Here is a 20447-nt window from a genome sequence, read left to right as displayed (position 1 = left end):
TCGCACCACTTAAGAAGTTCAATGCATCAGATAGAGGACATGGATTTTGATTAGGAGAACAGAGCAAGGAGACAGGTTAGAAGCCTGTAGAGTGTTGGATTTGTGGCAAGGATGATCGCATGAGATATTGCCCGCAGAATCAAGGTGGTAGACCTTAGATATACAATGGGTAGGAGGCATAGACTATTGGGGATGTTGGTCAGAGTTTTTCAGGTATCTATGCAACATTGGATAACAAACAGGCAGAGAATCAAGCATCTATCATTGAGATGGTGGTAAGCATTGTGATCAAGTTATTTCTATTTTAATCGACCCTAGATCTAATTATAGCTATGTTAGTCCTAACTTGGTGGATAAGTGTGGTTTGAGTAAGAAATTTCATGTTGAGTCTTGGTTGGTGCAGTTAGCTACAGGTACAAAGAAGCGAGTTCATCAATGGGTAAGAGCTTGTGCATTTTGACTTGAATGGTATGTCTACCGCAACACATCTAAATGTATTATTGTTGGGGATCATATAGTATGTTTTTGGGCATGGATTGGTTGTATCTTCATAGAACCAAGGTAAACTACTATGATAAAGCTATTTAGTGTGTTGATGGCAATGGGGAACCAAGAGTCTTACAAGGTAAGAAGAAAGCTACATCAATTAGGATGGTGACAACTATGCAAGCAAAGCGTAGTCGTAGGATAGGGTGTAAGTTATTCCCAGTGCACATTTCTAGTGATATGGGTAAGGAAGTTGAGGATATAGATGTGTTGAGTAGGTACCCAATTTTGTAGCAGTTCAAGGATGTATTTCCTAAGGGCATTACAGAGTTGGTACCTCACAGGGAGGTAAAATTTTCTATTGAGTTAGTGTCAGGGGCAACTCCAACATCAAAAGCACCTTACATGATTAGCACACATGAGTTGGTTGACTTAAATTTGCAGTTGAAGGAAATGTTGGACAAGGGATACATTAGGCCAAGTGTATCACCTTGGGGTGCACCGGTATTGTTCATGAAGAAGAAAGATGGTACTCTCAGACTATGCATTGATTACAGGTAGTTGAATAAAGTGACCATCAAGAACATGTATCCTTTGTCGAGGATTGATGACTTGTTTATTAGCTAAATGGAGCAACAGTTTTCTCAAAGATTGATCTGAGATCTAGATACCATCAGGTACGCATCAAAGAGGAGGACATTTACAAGACTATGTTCCGGACCAGGTATGGGCATTATGAGTTCGTTGTTGTTCCATTTGGCTTGACTAATGCTCCAACTACATTTATGTGTTTGATGAATAGTGTGTTGCATCCATATTTGGATAAGTTTTTTATTGTGTTCATTGATGATATACTGATATATTCTAAAAACGAGGAAGAACATGCCGAGCATATAATAATAGTGTTGAGGTTGTTGAGAGAGCATCAATTGTATGCTAAGCTCAACAAGTGTAGTTTTTTTTCAAACTGAGGTACACTACTTGGGGCATGTTGTCTCCAAGGAGGGCAATTGCAGTAGATCCAAAGAAGATAAGGGCCATCATGTAGTGGGTAGCTCCTAAGAGTGTGGATGAGGTGAATATTTCATGGGTTTGACAGGCTACTATAGGAAGTTGATCAGGAACTTCTCATAGATTGCTTATCCTATCACATCACTACAAAGGAAAGGTAAGAAGTTCGAATGGACTGAGTGTGAGGCTAGCTTTGAGCAACTTAGCCAGTTGTTAACACATGCACCAATGCTACCGATTGCAAATCCGAACAAAGAGTTTGTGGTATGCACAGATGCTTGCAAGAGAGTACTTGGTGGAGTCCTTATGCAGGATGGACATGTGGTATTCATTCAAGATGTGGTCAGATTGCATGGTGTTTTGAGGAAGATTGTGTCAGACAGGGATGTGAAGTTCACTTCCAAGTTTTGGAAGGAGTTGTTTGTAGGTTTGGGCACAAAGTTGGCCTTCAGTATGACTTATCATCCGCAAATAGATGGATAGACTGAGAGGGTCAATAGGATATTGAAGGACATGTTGAGGATGTCAGCAATGAATGTGGGAAGAGCATCTTCCACTAGTGGAGTTCACGTACAAAAATAATTATCAAGAATCATTGAGGATGAGTCCTTTTGAGGCATTGTATGGGCAGAGTTGCAACACTCCCATCAGCTGGAGTGATTCGGTTAACAAGGTGTTGATTGGACCAAACATGTTGGTAGACATGGAACAGGAAATGCAGGTTTTAAAGAAGAATCTAAAGGCAAAACAAGATAGGCAGAAGAGTTATGCAGACAAGAGCATGTTGTTCAAGGAGTTCCAGGTTGGGGAACAGGTGTACTTGCGCATCGAACCGAAGAAGAGCTCCTTGCGGATTGGATCATGTGCCAAGCTGGCACCACAGTTTTGTGGACCCTTCAGTATCATTGAGAGGATTGGGCTAGTAGCCTACCAACTTGCACTGCATCCAATAGTGAAAGTCCATGATGTTTCCCATGTATCTTTCCTTAAGAAGTATGTTAAGGATGTTGATCATGTGATTGATTGGTCTGTATTGCAGGTGGAGCCATATGGAGAATTCCAGTTGGAGCCTCAATGTATATTACAAAAAAAGGTACTCATGCTCCAGAATTGAGAAATCGAGCAAGTTAAGGTGCAGTGGAAGCACTTTGGGCCCGATGAAGCTACATGGGAGATGGTGGATCAGATGCGGGCTATGTATCCTTCCTTGTTTGCCAGTTGAGGCAAAGAAATTTTGACTTGGTGTTTGGGTGTGGTTTTGGTATATGTTTTGATGATGTTGGTTTATGTACATATGTATATGGACGTAAATGTTGCCACGATCTCTGTTATAAAGCTCCACTATGCGATATGTTGTTATGATGTCATGTTATTATGTTGTTATGTTGGTTTGTTTTTCAGCAGGGTGATCATTGTAAATACTGCATCGAGCTAAGTTATAAAGCTCCATCAACAATATATATTTTGCTTACAACAGTTTTGTGGTTATAGGTGTTGTTGAACACCGAGGATGGTGTTCCCCCAAGGGGGAGGGTTTTATAACAACCCTGGTGAAAATTCCATGTAATAAAAGTAAATAAAGGCAAAATAATAACCACGGATGATGGGACACTTATTCCAAGTTGAATGTTGGGCAAAATCCTAGTGATGGGGATCACTTGTGATTGTTTATGGCTAAGGAAATTGGCAAAGGAAATGGCTAAGGCTTTAGAAAGGCAAAATTGCATTTTTAGCACATTTATTTACGAAAATAATGGAAATTAGGAGAAAAGGGAGGTGAAAGGTCACAGTTTGCATGTGAGGAGGAAAATGAAGGAAAATAATGGAAAATGAAGAAAATAGAGGCCTCATTCATAAAAAGGCTTATGAGGATCAGTTGGTAACCTTTTTTCAATTCAGTGTTGGAGCTCTCTTTTATTCTCTCTCTCTCTCATACTCTTGGAGACTTAGAGTTTTCTTGGAGCACTCTTGGTGGGTGTGGCATACTTGGATTTTTGGAGCAAGAAGGAAAAGGAAGAGCAGGAAAGTGCAAGAAGGCATTGGGATCAACAGCTACATTAGATTTTCTTGTAGGTACCAAGTTGCATGTATGTTTCCTTCATTAGTTTTGGCATGTATGGCACATGCATGCAGTTTCTTGGTTGTGATTTGTCATTGGCATGGAGGATTTCCTATATTGACAGTGGATTGCCTAGCCTTGCCATTTCCTAGATAGCCATGGTGATTGTGGGTTTACTTTCATTGCTTGTTTTTGGTTGGTTCTCATGTTTCCTTAGCTTGGGTTGAGTTATTAGTTACTAGAAGCCCTGGTTGGACAAACTGTCTGGAAGCCATGTAACCACTTGGGTTGAGTTACTAGTCCTTGAAGCCTTGGTTGGAAAAACACTCTGGAAGCCCTTGGTGTGTTAAGTTATTGGTCTTGAAAGCCTTGGTTGGACAAACGCTCTTGAATCCCAACGATAGGTGTGGGTTGAATTACTAGTCCTGGAAGCCTTGGTTGGAACAAACACTCTGGAAGCCTTGGAAGGCTTGGATGGAGACCAGTCTGATGATGGTTTTGTGATGTCCGACCATGAGGTGGAATAACTGTTTGATGGGTTGAGGTGGATGGCCTTTGGAAGTCTTGGATGAGTTTTGATTGATGTGTTCTATAAGATCCCACATTCATGCTTATAATATGGCACGAGGGTGAATGGCTGAAGAGAGATTTGGCTCAACCATTCTATGGTCGGGTGGAACGTGGAAGCCCCATCCCGGGTTTGGATTTTGCATCATTAATTAAAGGTTATTTATACTTGTATTTTTATGAGCATTTTGATGGATTATATGTGGTCTATATGATTGTACTTTCATGAGTATTTTTGTTGCTATTATGTTGGTTATGTATGTGTTTTATGACAATATCCATATGTGGCTGTCATCATGTTTTTACTTGTAATTGAATGGTCAATGTATCTATGACCTAATGGATGGAATGGTAGTTGATGTGTTGATACATCAATGGTTCTTAGCGATTCTCAACGAAGTATGAGACCCCTATGCTTAGAAATGTTAATTACACCTGTAGATTACACATTTGCAATATGTTTGATGAAATGCTTGTCATGGCTAGTAGGGGTCCAATCAAAGTCTTGAACAAGTATTTTCTTTAGTACTGTCATTTCCATGTTATTTTATTGATTTGAAGAGATGGTTCAATTCTAGGCAGTGACCTGGGCTTTGGGCCTGAAAAAGTGGCTCAAATCCAGAGTCACTGGCATAACACTAATAGGTTTGGTCCCTGGTCGCTGGCAGACAAGCCCGTGGGAGCGACTTTGGGTTTCTGGTCACCCTCATGCTTATAGCATGGGAGCGACTGAGGCTTAAGTTGTCCAAAAGTTCAGTGGGACCCCAAGGCAAGCTGTCTAATGTATTGGATTGGTTCCTGAGGGTCTTGTAGTTGACGATTAATGTCTATATGGTGCGTTTCCGCCGGTTCCACTTCCTTAATGTGACTTAGGAGGTCAAATCATATCATAGTGGCCTCTCGTCACATATTTACCCGAGCTAACTAATTACTTAAATAAATGTGGGAAGAAAGTGTTACTGTAATCTTCACTTTATCTTTAAATTCTACAATTAAATATACATAGGAAAGAAATAAAAAAAAATCAATATACAAATTTTAGATCCATATAAATCCATGAGAATTACAAGAATCTTTAATTAATAGTATTAACTAATCAAAACTAGCAACAAAATTAATGGATAAACCATTTATGTCTTATTTATTGCACTACATCCACTTATCTATTAAGTTTGAAGTATAATATAAATAACATTGTGTATATATTAATCCATAATCCATACCTATGAGTTGTGGCTAATTGTATCTTCACCTTATCTTTAAATTCTACCATTAAAGCACATGCATACAAACACAGAATTTTATACCTATATAAATCCATGAGAATTACGAGGAGCTTTATTTAATAGCATTGACTAATTAAAAGTAGCAAAAAAATTAATGGATAAACCATTTTTGTCTTATTTATTGCACTAGATCCACTTATCCATTACGTTGAAGCATAGTGTAAATAACTTCGTGTATATATAATTGTACCTAATTGTATTTGGAAAGGTCATATTTAGATCATCATTATAATTTTTCATTGTTTAAGGTTAATTTATTAATTTCAATTTTTAAAATCAATTATTATTATTTAAAAAATTAAAATTAAAATTTATATTAAATAATTATTCGTTTTCAAAAATTATAAAATATAATAGTTATTTTTTTTAAATAATTAAAATTATGAAATATTTTATAAATAATTTGTAGTAAATAATTAATATTGTTTTAATATACACGTTTTTCATTTTTATATAATTTAACCTAAATAAATATAATTCATTTTCATATTTTATAATATGAATAAATAAACATTTTTTTTAGCTAGTAGTTAGTATATTTTTGGTATTTTGATAATGTTAGGTTTTATATTTAAAAATAATAATTATATTATTTGTATTTAATTATTAATTATATTATAAATTAAGATAAAAAATTATTATATTTATGAATAAATAAATATTTTTTTATTAATTACTAATTAATGAATATATATTTTGATGATTTGTGTGTGTTGAATTTGATTTTTAATCACTCAAGAAGAGTTTTATAAGTTTTGACATTATGTGTATAGAGCCTTGAGATTAAAAGTATTTATTTTTAAGGGAGTTTTAAAGACAAAAACAAAAAATTGCTCTAGGGAGCATAAAAATTCATAAGAGCATCAACATGAGAGCTCTATTTTCCAGATACAATTGAGGCGAAACAAAAGAAAACTGAACATTAAAGCTAGAGCAAATTAAATGTTAAACCCACTGACCTAGAGAACCTCTGGAATCGACCATGGGTCTCTTGCGTTGCCATCATAACTAGCGTGGCCCATTGTAACTGTGTCCCTGTAGCGCTTCCCCCACGAGACCACGATCACTAGAAACCATTCATGGGCCACTGTCATGAGTTATGAGACCACAATTTCAAGTAACCATTCCCAAACCACGGTAATTGGAGCCAACCATGCGCTCCACCATGCAGCCAATGAGGGTCGTCATAACTCCTTCTTGCTGCGCTTCCCTGATGTGACCAGGACTACTAGGAACCCTCTCTGTGCCACGACCCTTAATTGCAGAATGAGCCAAGGACCTCGAATAAGCTTTCTCCACAAATCTAATTACCCAATATGACTGAAGGAACATAGAAGACTACTTCGAGAGGCTGACCACTTTAGAGCATCTCATGACCAGGCAAGCCAAATGATCCCCCTAATTGCCAATTAGAGACCACTGCATCCATGAACATAAGAGTCCGAGAGATTGAGACAGAATTACCACCTTTTATTGATTGATAGGAGGCCGAACGACGTCTAGAAGAGTTGAACTGTCATTGTAAGTCTTGGTGGTCAGTTAAAGCTCCACGATACTAATCCAGGTTGATGAATATTATGAAGCCAGGAGAGGACGACCAGGGAGACTCTCCAATTCTATATGTACTAATGGAAACAAAAGTACGAGGCTACCAGTGGGAGTGAGGACTAACAAAGAACATTGGCAAGGTGGCCATGAAACCAATACTCTTGGGTGCTGTGCATAATTGACAAAGAAAACCAATCCTACTTGCAAGACATCCAGATTGGAGGCAAAATTAAGGAATGGGATAGGGCTGTCATGACACCATCGCTGGACAGATTCGACACAAGCCACTTCAGATTATGATGAGCTTGGATAATGAAGTTGCAAATGATGGGAAAGATGAAGTACAAGAACCAAATGTTGTTCGCTATTGGCCTCACGCTTGCATTAATGCATTCATACCAACCTACCAAGAGGGAGAGTCCTTGTGCCAAATGGCCTGGAAAATTCAGTCAACCTCATCATGATTGAGATACATGACATTGATGTTCACCTGCGGTGAGAGAGATGATTGTTATTAATTATTAATTAGTGAATATATTCTTTAATAATATAAAATTAAGATGAAATTAAGTTTTATATTTATATATGATTACATTATTTTTATTTAATTATTAATTATATTATAGAATTGAGATATCATTATTTAAATCTAAATAAAATGTAAACCAATAATCTTTTTTTTTTAAATATCAAGACATCAAATCTTATCCATCTTTAAGAAAAAAAAAAAACTATTTTTATTATTTTTAGGTGGATTTTTCCGGTCTAATTTCTCTAAAATCCTGCTAGAATTCATTTTAATCACAAGTTTGATAGGTAACTCTGCACAATAGAAGTGCCCTAGGGTTTTTCATGGTGCTGAATGCATATATACAATAAAAAAACTAGTTTAAACAACACAAATCAACAGTCAAAAAACTAGTTTAAACAACACAAATCAAGACACAAATTTTCAGCCGGATTCAAAAACTCCAAAAAGTCTCACTAAAGACAACTCATATATATATATATATATATATATATATATATAACCTTTATCTACCAAAAAATGTTTAATTATATTAAAAAAATTAATAAAAAAACACTGAACAAATATTCATATAACTTAATTTACAATTTTATTATTGTTTGGAGTACAAACAACACATCATGACATTAAAATATTTTATTAAACTAAGCCGCAGGGACACTAGCTATGAGGCCTTGTTTTTGTAATGATGACAAATGTACTCCCATCATTAATTTGTACTGTACAACCTTTTTTATTTTTCCAAAAAAATGTATTTTACAACCTAATTAATAACCTCCACTAATTTATCTTCACACTAAAATTTTGTTAAAAATTATATCCGTGGATAGAAGAGTAGTATATATATAGTAGAGATATGTAAAACCTAACAATATCCATGGAAGGAGGAGCAATATATATACGATAGAGATATGTAAAAACATGCCCATGCATCTTTCAAAAGTCCAGTCATGAAAGCTTTATATACATGACACATCATCTTCAACTCTTACAGTATCCCATTAATTTTGGTGGAACAAGATTTTTAGTGCGATACTCAATCCCATCACACCTTTTACATTAAAGTTCAATTTTTTTTTCTTCCAAGGAATATATTTACCTTTCTATTGAGTCATTTTGGCTTTTGCATAAATTTCGAAGATATTTTATATTTATCATAAATGAGTTTTTATATTTTTGTTTTTCCAAAATGTAATGGTCAAGCTTATTGCAGATGGTCATCTCTAGTTAATCATCCTTAATGTGAATAATCATAGCTCACTGTTATTTCTGAATTTGGATTATATTAACATTATTATTTAAACAAAACTATTTATAAAAAATTGAGTTGAATTTATTTATGTTTTTATTTTCATATAATTTGACAATTACACCATGCTATAATAAAAGCGATACACTCAATATAATAAAATTAATAAAGAAGCTTTTAACACAATTAACTAGTCAAACTTCATGTTACTTTATTTAATATTTACTATGTTTGTAGTATTAAATTTTATATTGCATTATTAAAATGTAGAATTTAATGTTATTTTATTTAAAATTTTCTATATTTATAATATTTTGTTTTATAGTATATTAAACATGTTTAAATTTTTTCACTTTCTAATTTTCAATTTGTTAATGGTAAATAATTTATATATATCGAATAATAAATTGTGTAATTTTTTGTGTAGTAAATAATCTTTATATTTTGAATAAATCATGTAATTTTTATGGATTAGTAAAATTAAAAATTCTCATACTAATATTATAATGTGGAATTGCTTCCCATAAAAATGTATTTAAGACCCATTTGTCATATAAATAATGTGAAGTTGTTTCCCATGAAAATGAATTTAATACCTATCTGTCAGTATTTCTAAAAATGTAAAATTTACTATTTCCCTGATCCTTTATTTAGATTAAAATGACACAACACTATCGACCCAATACTTTATTGAAAAATTAAAGTCCAACGTGGTGGGAGTAGATTTACAATAAAATATTACCATCTAAAAATTCGCACATCTAACCAAAATGTTCCTCGTGGACGGGAAGATCTGTGTCACGTGACGTGTCACCAACTCAGCGTAGAAAAGATCCGCAGACTCTGATAGCTAAAGAACAATGCAGAGGAAGAATCAAAGAATCAAAACCTGGTAGAACTTGTGTTCCATTCCAGTTCCCAATTCTCCCATCTCTCTTTCTGATTCATCTTTAACCAATTTCTAGAACCACGAATGACTTGACGCAAAAGAATCGCATATTCAGAAGAATCATCACTACTCACGTTTCTCTGCATGCATTTTGGGGATCGTTTTTCCACGGTAGGGTCTCATGGCGTTCGGAGCATGTGACAGCTTCAATAACACCCCAGCCAAAAATCGAAACCTGCGGCCGTATTTAATTTTCGCAGAAATCTGCTAATTACGCGGTTTCTGAAGATGGGTAGTGGCCAGGGCCACACTTTAAATACGCCAGCAGCTCCCGCGGATCACTCGAGGGCTGGTGTAATGCCGGGAGAGAAAGGAAGGAGTGGAGAAGGTGGGTTGTCATTGGTGGGCATACCCCTCTATGCCAAGGAGCTCATCGCTGGAGGGGTGGCGGGCGGCATTGCCAAGACGGCCGTGGCCCCTTTGGAGCGCATCAAGATATTGTTTCAGGTTAGCTGCCCATTCGATTCCTTTTCCGCGTTTTTTCCTTTTGTAAATTTCTGTGATTTGGGTTCTGTTGGTACAATTCATGATGTTAAATGGCCGAAACTAAGAAAATTTTGTGAAACATAGTTATTTTTGCCATTTTACAGACACGGCGCGCAGAATTTCGGTCGTTAGGTGTGTGGGGATCTTTTGGAAGGATATTTCAGACCGAAGGTGTGCGTGGCCTTTACAGGTATGATTCGTGGCCTTGTAATTACACAAGAATCTCCATTTGAGGCAATTTTTTAATTACATAAGAATTTCCATTAGAGGCAATTTTTTAATTACATGCGAATTTCCATTAGGGGCAATTTTTTGGGTACTGTTTTGCTTTTAATTGGAAGTGTTATAATTAGGAAGAATTAAAATAATGTCGGGGGATCTAGACGGAGTTTGATTTTTGAATTCAAAGTCGGGAAATAGCAGCTGGAATTTGTTTGATTCGTAGATGAGGACACTTTCTGAGGCTCTTTAAATTGTTTCAGAGGAAATGGAGCTAGTGTTGCTAGAATTGTTCCTTATGCAGCTTTGCATTACATGGCATATGAGGAATATCGACGGTGGATTTTAGACCATTATCCTGGTTTTGGGACTGGTTCGATGGTTGATCTCGTAGCAGGCTCTTTAGCAGGAGGAACAGCAGTTATATGCACTTATCCTTTGGACCTAGTTCGGACCATGCTTGCTTATCAGGTGAGTTAGGTTAAATCTTTGTTGAGCAGAGTTTGAAAAATTCCGTTGGTATGTAACAGGTCTATAACATGTTTGTATGAATTTTAGCAAAGCCTGCTAGCTTGCAAATGGCAATGTTATTACAATATTATTAGGTTTATAGAGATGCAATCAAGATATCCGAGCATTGAATATGGAAAGCCTCAAGCTTGCAAATGGCAAGGTTATTAAAGTATTATTAGGTTTATAGAGATGCGATCAAGACATCCGAGCATTGAATATAGAAAGATGAATTCTAGGAGTCAATCCTTATACAAGATTTAGGCTCAAGGTCGTGAGCTCTTTTTGAGGGAAAGCTTCAAAATAATTGATCTATATGTCCTCCAACAGGTATGGGCATTGAATATTCTGCAACCAACAAAGACACACAAACCAGAAACATCTAACTGATTGGGCAACCAAGAAAAAGCTCACTCATTCCTTGGCAACATCTAAGACTAAAAAAGAAGGCAACATCTCGGACTAGTAAAGAAGGAAACATCTCAATGTATCTACTTTATCTAATAATATATTTGATTTTTATGCAATATATTTTGTAATTAAATTAATAAGGAGAATGTTTGCATTGCCTATAAAATGCTCACTTCTCCCCCATAATAAAATTGTGGTATTGTTTCCGAGAACTTCTATGTTGTTTTCTTCTTTGAATATATTTTGAACAATTGTTTAGATCTGCATGTAGATCAATGGGAATCAGAGCATAAGATCTTGGAAGCCATTCACCTTTTTGAAGGTTTTTTACTTTTTTTTTTTGGATTCGTGGTTTAACAATTTAGCGACCTTCTTAGTGCGCCCTCCTTGCTTCAAATCCTTGTCACACATTGTAGCTTGGGGTCATACATTTCAATCCCTTTGGTGGATGAAAATCATGTTGCCCAGTCGAGAACCCTTAACCGAGGACTCGCCAATCCATGATTTAGCCATGGCTCTTTAAGAGCTAATTATGTTGCAGCAACAGAGGCACCCTCCAAGCCAAATGCAACTGGATACACGCTTTTAGTTGCTTAAATTCTCGAGCCAAATGAATGGCGAGGTTGTCGATTCTTGGCTCTGCAGTCTCTCCACCTATTTCAAAACATGTCCCACAATGGAAGAGGATATGAGGGTTCAAATGGTAGTCTACGAGTGGAGGGCCTAGCCCAAACATGGTGGGATACTCAGCTCGAGAATATATCCTTGGTCGTCGAGCTCGGAGAACCATCAAAGACCAGATCCACATGTATCACATCTTGGGATGACTTCTGCCAGACCTTAAGAGAATGTTTCTATCCCCCAAGATATCTCCAAAATCTCGTTGCCAAATGGTTGCAGCTCCGACAACCACTGAATTCGGGCCCTGGCTGGGGAACATAAAGTGGCTCCTCAAATTCGATCTCCTCAAACCATAAATGGTTTGTCTCTTGCTGGTCCTCCTAATGTAGCCCTTGCCTCATCCCCCACATCTCCCAATATGCCCTAGTGTACATTTCATTAATCCAACTCACATGATTCTACAAACTATCAAACACTTAAAAATGTGCACCCCAACAAGACTCTTTTTACATAATTAGAGCAACCAAATTCCCCTACTTCGCTTGTAGTTGTTTTTCTCGACAATCCTATTGAAGTAGATCCCTCTCTCATCTTCATGACTACTAATGAAGCCGACACCTCTACTACACCTATATTTACCCATAATCTTCAAATCAAACATGAGCTAGCGATTCTTATCCTCGATAATGGGAGTCTAGAGAATCTTGTGTCATAGGACTTGGTTCAACGCCTTAGCCTTCCCACCACTACACACCCAAACCCATATCAACTCGATTGGGTCCAAAAGGAAGGCCCTCGTCTTACTGTCTCCCATTGTTGTGCCATCAACTTTACTATTTTCCCTTTTTGAGATCCTATGGTATGTGATGTTCTCTTCTTGATTTTGTGATTTGTTACTAGGCATTCCATACCAACAGGTTCAACGCGTTGTTTATCATGCTAAAGATCACCAATAACACTTGTAGGCGCAGCATGAGGGCCGCACCTATTTTCTCACATCCTTGGCTCTCCAATCAACCCCACCTTGTTGGGAAAAATACTGGGGGGGGGGAGTGAATCAATGTTTTAAACTTTGCATTTCATATTTTGATTTCCATACGCTATTGTTATTTATGCAACCAGCGTATGTATGCGACTTTAGTAAAGGCAAACAATGTATGTACGCGCTTACCATTCTCAACACCTGTGTACAGATCTGCACAAGCTAAAAACACTTCGCAGAATATATACGCGACTACCCAGAAGTAGATCTGCACAGGGTTGGAATTTGATGGGCAAAATGCCCGTTTGAGGGCATTTTGACCGTAAAATACGTTTAATAATTTTACATTGCTGTTTCACAAGATGTGTTTTGAAACTTCCAGAACATTTATTTGACGGTCTATTTTCTTTCAAAAACTTCATTAATACCTTTATACATAGTCACCTATTTACCCAGATTTTCCAACAGCTGCCCTCTCATGCTCCGACACGCTCCAACACACTCCAACTCTTAGATGTAATTAATGAGATCCACTAATATGCATTCAATTCCACCATTCAACAGTCGCTAGTGATCCAGCAAGTCAGTCATTGTGTTGTAGCTAATTAATTAATTAGATAGGCAAGTAATGCCATCATAGCATTTGAAATATTGGATTTCGACGTAGTCTAACAATTCTTTGGGTTATTACATGCGCATTTATTACCAAATCTCAACGACTTCGACAAACCATTATTTCAACTGATGGACTAAAGGTAGTGGAGTTATTGGCCCTTTAATAGAAAAATTAACCAATAAAAATATCAAAATCTGGTAGCAATGAAAAATAAATCAAAACGAGGGACTAATAAATCAAAACGAGGAAACTAGTAAAGATGGGTTGTGTTATGTTAGGAAACTTTATAACGGTTAAATGATACTTTGGATTGTGTTTGGTTAGGAAATTTTATAAAGGGTGAGTTATACTTTTACATAGATTTTTGTGTTTTTTATTGGCTGACAACATCTTGTGTATTCTTACTTTTGCTGACGTGTACTTCAATTAGAAACACTTTGCAAATTATTATCTATTTCTCATTATTAAAAATAAAAAAATAAACCTTACCAGTGACATTTAATTGCAAGATGGTGTTTATTCACCACGGATGGACCATTTTCTTCATCTTTTAATACTGCATCGAAATCTATTTATTTATTTTTATTCTTTTTCATTTTTCTTCTTAACAATTAAATTTTTAACATCTTTTTAATTGTGTTTACATGAAAAGCAAGGTTGGTTTATTTAAACATCGCCTTGAAGTGCCAACTACGAGGTGAAGTAACATCTTTTTAATTGTGTTGAAATGAAGCAAGTATGGTTTATTATAACGTTGCCGTGAAGTGCCAAATATGAGATGGTTAACTTCACCTGGTTTATTATAATGTTGCCATTAAATCCCAATTGAGGTGATAAACTTCACTTTGTTGTAGCTTTTGGTTTTTATTATAAATTGTTTAATTTAAAATTTATTAAACATTTCATAATAAAATTTGGAAAAAAAAAAAAAATAATTTTAGTTTTAATTAATATTAATCTGTCAAGAAATTCTCAATTAAATTTTGTCTCAATTTGATATGAGTTGTAATTATGGCCAAGAAATAATTAAGTGAAAGAAAGGAGTTGAAAGTGTTATTAAAATGTAAGAGAAGGAAAAGGAGTGAAAATGTGTTTGAGGAATAGAGTATAAAGAGTCTATGAGATATAATTTTACATAAAAATGAGGAGGAAAAAGGAATTCCAACATCCCAAATATGTTAAAAATATACAATGTAAAATGAGATAAATTTGCCTAAGTTGCATTTTAGAGGAAGTATGTCAATCTGTGCTATAAAATGATGAGAAAATAACATATAAAACAAATAAAGAAAGGGAAGTTAGTTTAAAATGATAAGAAATTAGCACACAAAACAAAGAAAAAAGGAAAGCTAGTTTGAGGATGAGACATTAGGAGTGGAGTGAAGGCAAGCCCTATAATTTCACATGAAAATTAGAATATGTGTGCCATGAGATGACTGAAATTATATGAGGGTGACATGATAGCCATGCCAAAGGTAAAGGGTAAAGGATACTTTAAAAGACGAGGAAGAGGATATACCAGACAATAGATTTACTATTACATATATGGGAAAGAGGGACACAAATTATTAGAGAATCTACAAACTTGTAAGGTAGGACAGAAATCGAAAATGTAATTTAATCAACTTTGCCTTATACGAACATTTTTGGGTGGCAATGGAAAATGTAATTTAATCAATTTTGCCTTATACCAACATTTTTGGGTTGATTTCACTGGACTAGTTTTTGCTACAAGTTAATGATGTATAAAATTTAATCATTTGTATTTGTATATCTATGTCAACAGTTTCACCAACGACTGTTTGGAAAGCTGTGTAATGGGATAGAGCTTATTTTCAAAAGGGTTGTGTAATAGGATAAAACTTTATTTTCGAAAGGCGTTGCTTTCTTTAGTTGGATGGAGTCCTCATAGTAGCCCTCATGAGGGTTGGGATTTGACAACTTAGGTAAAGAATGATACTTAATTGAGTCTAAATGGAATTAATAATAACAATTGTGTAAAAATAATAATATGGTTGTGTACAAAAATAAAAAATAATATGGTGGTGTATAAATTAAATAAAAAATAAATGGTTGTCGAGGAATGTCCAAAATACCAAAAATACACCTATGAGGGACTATATAATTTTTTGTACAAGACTTACAATGAAGAAATTTTATTTTAATTTTTGACAATTAATTTGATTTTCAATTTGGTTATTGAGAAATTTTGATATAAAAATATATTTTAAAATAGAAAATATGTTATCATTATTGATTATAAAGAAATAATAAGATTCAATAAGTCATTTGTGTGTTATGGGCATTTTGTATTTATTCTTATGATAAATATGTGAAATTTTTAACATAATAGTGTTATTGAAGGGCAATTTTTTACTCAAAACTTTATTGGTGAATGGTTAATTTATTATCAAAACATCACCCGTGAAGGGAAAATTTTTAAACATAACGTTCTTTGACAGGTAGTATGAAGATACAAAACGTCAAAAAAATTTGTTTGACAGGTAAAGACGAATCCAAATTTCGACCCTAGATCTGCGTGTGTACACGACTAACCTGAGACAAACCTGCATATAGATCTGAAAAATTTCATTGTAAACACAATTTTACTCTCTGCAACCCTTATTGTCAGAATTACATACTTTAAGAATACTTCATTCAAATTACAACATCATTACAACCACAGATCTATCATTTTTAGACATTTTCAATAAGTACATCAAACAAGCACATATGTCACCATACTTCAGATCTGATTCCACTCCTTGCTCCTTGGTGCACACTTATTTCAGATCAAATCATTCATAAACAATCCATCACTTGCACACCTAACACTTTGATCTCCATCTCCTTATATAGCTTTAGCCTTAGCCAATACCTTAGGCCAATCCCTTAGTAATGCCATTGGTATTCTTTGACGGGATCAAATAACTGTTTTCGCACTCATTACTATGGGCCAATATCATAGTAAAGTCCCCTAGTATTCAAATTACCATGGTGCGAATTCTGTACGCGACTTTTTTTCACAATACCTGCGTATGCCCGCGTCCTTGCTTTTCAGGAACCGCGTATATTTTCTCAAACTTTACCTTTACCATCCATTTGTCTCTAAACTAATATTCCTTTGTCCATATCACCTGTCACATCTGTACCAGCCTGCATAATCATTCTGTTACCATAATGTTGACATCTTTATTGATTAGGTTGCCATCAAGGACAACACATTAGCCATAATGCCAGCAATCTCCCCCTTTGGACTCGATGGCAACCACTTTGGTGTTTCATTATCTGTAAACAACTGCAAACACACCTGCAAATACCAAGACCTCTCACCAAGCTTCTCCAAGCATTCTTCTCCAAACACCAAGCTTCTCTCCCCCTTTGTGTTAAAATTGGCAACTAGGGCCAAACTCCACATGGGTCATCTTATTTATGGCAGTTGATATTTTTCTTGGATTCCTCTCTTCGAAAGTTGTAGGATGGATCCAAAGATCATCTGATTTCGACATGTACAAATGAAGTTATGAATTTATTTTGATTATGGACAAATTGTCAAGGTCGGCCAACAAACTTATGTAGGCTCAGAAGCCCAATAGTCACGTCTATTCATCCTCAACGTGTTTGTTATAAATACATGATGCCTTAGTCTCATTTGGACACACTCATCTTCACACTTCTCTCTCTCTCCTCATTGATTGGGTACGAATTTCTATGCTTCTCTCTCCACACATCTGAAATTCCAAGAGAGCGAAATTTCGAGAGAGTGAAATTTCAGGAGGTCGAAATTTCAAGAGACCGAAATTTCGGGAGATCGAATTTTTGGACAGTTTGACCAAGCGTTGACCAACAAGCGTTGACCTCCTTTGACTGTGTTTTTGTGGGGGCTATCTCAGTTTGGGCAGGCTGCATTTATGGGCACAAAAATCGAGGCTAAACGTTGACTTTGACCAACGTTGATTGCAGCTAGGGCTGACCGCAGGTTGGTTGTTTGACCAGATTTGATTGGGCTGATTTTGGGTTCTTTTGAGGGCTGATTCATCTTGTTGTTTGGAGGCCGAAGTTGACTGAAGTTGACCAATTTATTGAGGGTCAAATCTTCCCTGTTGACCAACATTGACTTTTTTGGTTAGGGCTCTTTTGCTTCTGTCATAAATTATCAGATTTGTAAATTGTACTATATCTCTCTCTGCTGAACTATTGAAGAATATAAGAAGAATTCTGGATTTAAGACCTCTGTGGTTTATTACTTTCGACTTAGTTACCGGAGAATCCATAGTAAGAACCATTTTCTGCCAACGTTTCAAATCCCAACCGGGATCCATCATCAGCAGGACAACTTGAATGCTTGATGATGGATCCCGGTTGGGATTTGAAACGTTGGCAGAAAATGGTTCTTACTGTGGATTCTCCGGTAACTAAGTCGATAAGAAGAATTGATCAAGGGTTCCCCCACATTGGGGTTTGTCCCTGACTGGTGCCACATCTTGTGTCCTCTTGTCTTGGTTTGTCTTCTATTGTTTATGTTTATGTTCTATCTGCATTTTACTATCATGTTGATGTGATTGCTAATTTGGATATTGATATTGGGCTAATAAAGAAATTGAAGTAAAATTTCTCTAAAGTACAGAACATACCATTGTTACATAAAATTAACATGTTATCAGAGGTGAGGTGAAGACAAAGCGCAAGAAAGAGTGAAAGAGCAATCACCAAAGACAGTTGGACAAGGACAAAAGGCTCAATGGGTTCTTCATCCTACTTGCCGGCTGAAGACAAGCTCCATGATAATGTGACTATCATGGATGGAAGATGTCTCTTGATTTGACCTTGGAAGAAAAAGAAGTGATGGATTATGTGCAGGGTAAAATCTCTGAGCCTTCTTTAAATGCACCGGCTGCTGCGAAGACCAAGTACAATAGGGCTGAAGTCAAAGCGAAGAAGATTATCATGGATTCCATTGAAAGCATCTCGTGGCCTATATCTCTGAATTGAAGACCTCCAAGGAGATCTACGACAGGTTGGTCAACATGTTCAAGGTTAGTAATGCTAATCAAATTCTATTTCTCAAGAATAAGTTGAAGGATATTAAGAAAGGCAAGGACGAGGACATTCAATCTTATTTCTTGAGGATTATTGAGATCAAGAATGATCTACTCTCAATTGGAGAGGTCATTCCTGACAGGGAACTTACTCTCACAACCCTTGGAGGACTCCCACCTGAGTGGTATATATTTAGAACCACCATACTCAGCAATGATCGAATTCCAGTGTTCAAAGAATTGATGTCGAGATGCATTCAAGAAGAAACAAGAATGGTGAAGCAAGAAATTCCTTTTAATAGAAGCAACCCCACTGCATTCTTCGCTCATGCCAAGAGGAAGAATAATGCAGGTTCAAAGAAGCAAAGTCAAGGAAGACCAAGTTTCAAAAATGGAAGGAAGGGAAGATGCTTTATTTGCAATAAGTTTGGCCACTATGCAATGGAGTGTCCAAATAGAAGGGACACATCGCATGATGATGATCACAATCATTCCAGGCACAACTTCAACAACAATGATCAAAGGAATGGCAGGTCCAATGGCAAAGGAAAAAGGAATGCGGGACATCAAGGAAATGGTCGACCCTCCAAGAAATCAAGGAACTCCAAGTATGAAGAATCCAATGTTGTTAACAATAAGCAAAAAGAGTACTATCTTATATTGGCCCTCTCCACTGCCTCTCCTCCGAACACTTTGGAAAATTGGCTGATTGATAGTGGTGCCTCAAGGCACTTCACCAGATACAAGGAAGCCCTCTCTAATCTGATAGAAAAGGAGACAAACTTGGAGATCATCCTTGGAGATGATGCCACCTATCCCGTGAAGGGAGTAGGGAATGTTACCCTTCAATTGAATCAAGGTAACACTATTCATTTGCAAGAAATACTATATGTACCTGATCTTAAGAAGAACCTGGTGTCCATTTCAGCCATGGAGGACAAAGGATTCAAAGTGGCATTCATCGATGGAAAGGTACGTGTTTGGAAAAGATGCTTTTACTCTTGGGTTCAGGGTTGACACTTTGTATCAAGTTGGAGGAAGTCCATTGGGAGCCATGTCTTGCGACACATCTCTACAATCTGAACCATGGCATCGGAGGTTTGCGGATCTTCATTATAAGGCCCTACCCAATGTGAGACAAATGGTGATAGGTATGCACGAGTTCAAAGTAGAGCATGAAGGTGTATGTTCGGGATGTGCTGAAGGAAAACTTACAAGGGGACCATTCTCCTCAAGTAATAGCAAGGCCACAAATATATTGCAATTGATCCACTTCGACATATCTGGTATGATGCCCGTAAACTCTTTGGGAGGATACTTATATTATCTCACCTTTATGGATGATTATTCTCGCAAGACCTGGAACTACTTCTTGAAGAAGAAGGATGGAGTGTTCACCTGGTTCCGATACTTCAAAGCCTTGATCGAAAACCAATCCCAGAAGAAAATCAAGATATTGAGGACTGATAATGGGACCAAGTACGAATCCAATGAATTCCAAGATTATTGCAGAGAAGCTGTCATTAAGAGGGAGTCTACAACGCCATACACTCCTGAGCAGAATGGTGTGGCTGAAAGGAAAAATCGCTCTATTGTAGAAGCAATTCGTGCCATGCTTCATGATCAAGGCCTTTCGAAGTTCTTATGGGCTGAAGCTACAAATACCACCGTGTATGTTCAAAACTGATGCCCTCATCAAGCATTGGACTCCAAGACTCCCGAAGAAATGTTCACCGGTAAGAAACCCGATGTCTCTCATTTTAGAATTTTTGTAAGTCTCGTATATTTTCATGTGCCGAAAGAGAAAAGAAGCAAATTGGGTGCATCTGGGAAGAAAGGAATCTTTGTGGGCTCTAGTGAAAATTCTAAGGGATATAGA

At 36.4% G+C, this 20447-nt stretch overlaps 1 protein-coding gene across 1 annotated transcript in view; it reads left to right on the top strand.

Moving 5' to 3' along the window:
* Positions 1 to 9516: 9516 nt before the first annotated feature.
* The window catches only part of LOC149153822 (mitochondrial carrier protein CoAc2-like), a 33295-nt gene continuing 22364 nt past the window's right edge, over positions 9517 to 20447 (top strand). The window contains exons 1-3 of the mRNA XM_089441579.1: positions 9517 to 10131; positions 10275 to 10360; positions 10653 to 10860. Coding sequence (XP_089297705.1) covers positions 9913 to 10131; positions 10275 to 10360; positions 10653 to 10860 — 513 coding nt within the window. The 5' untranslated portion in view covers positions 9517 to 9912. The remainder of the gene's footprint in view (positions 10132 to 10274; positions 10361 to 10652; positions 10861 to 20447) is intronic.

This window comes from Pinus tabuliformis, chromosome 9, assembly GCF_031772625.1.
Source record: "Pinus tabuliformis cultivar Carrire ecotype Pingquan chromosome 9, CPIR1, whole genome shotgun sequence".
Classification (NCBI taxonomy): domain Eukaryota; kingdom Viridiplantae; phylum Streptophyta; class Pinopsida; order Pinales; family Pinaceae; genus Pinus; species Pinus tabuliformis.
This window is presented reverse-complemented; position numbering and strand designations above follow the sequence as displayed.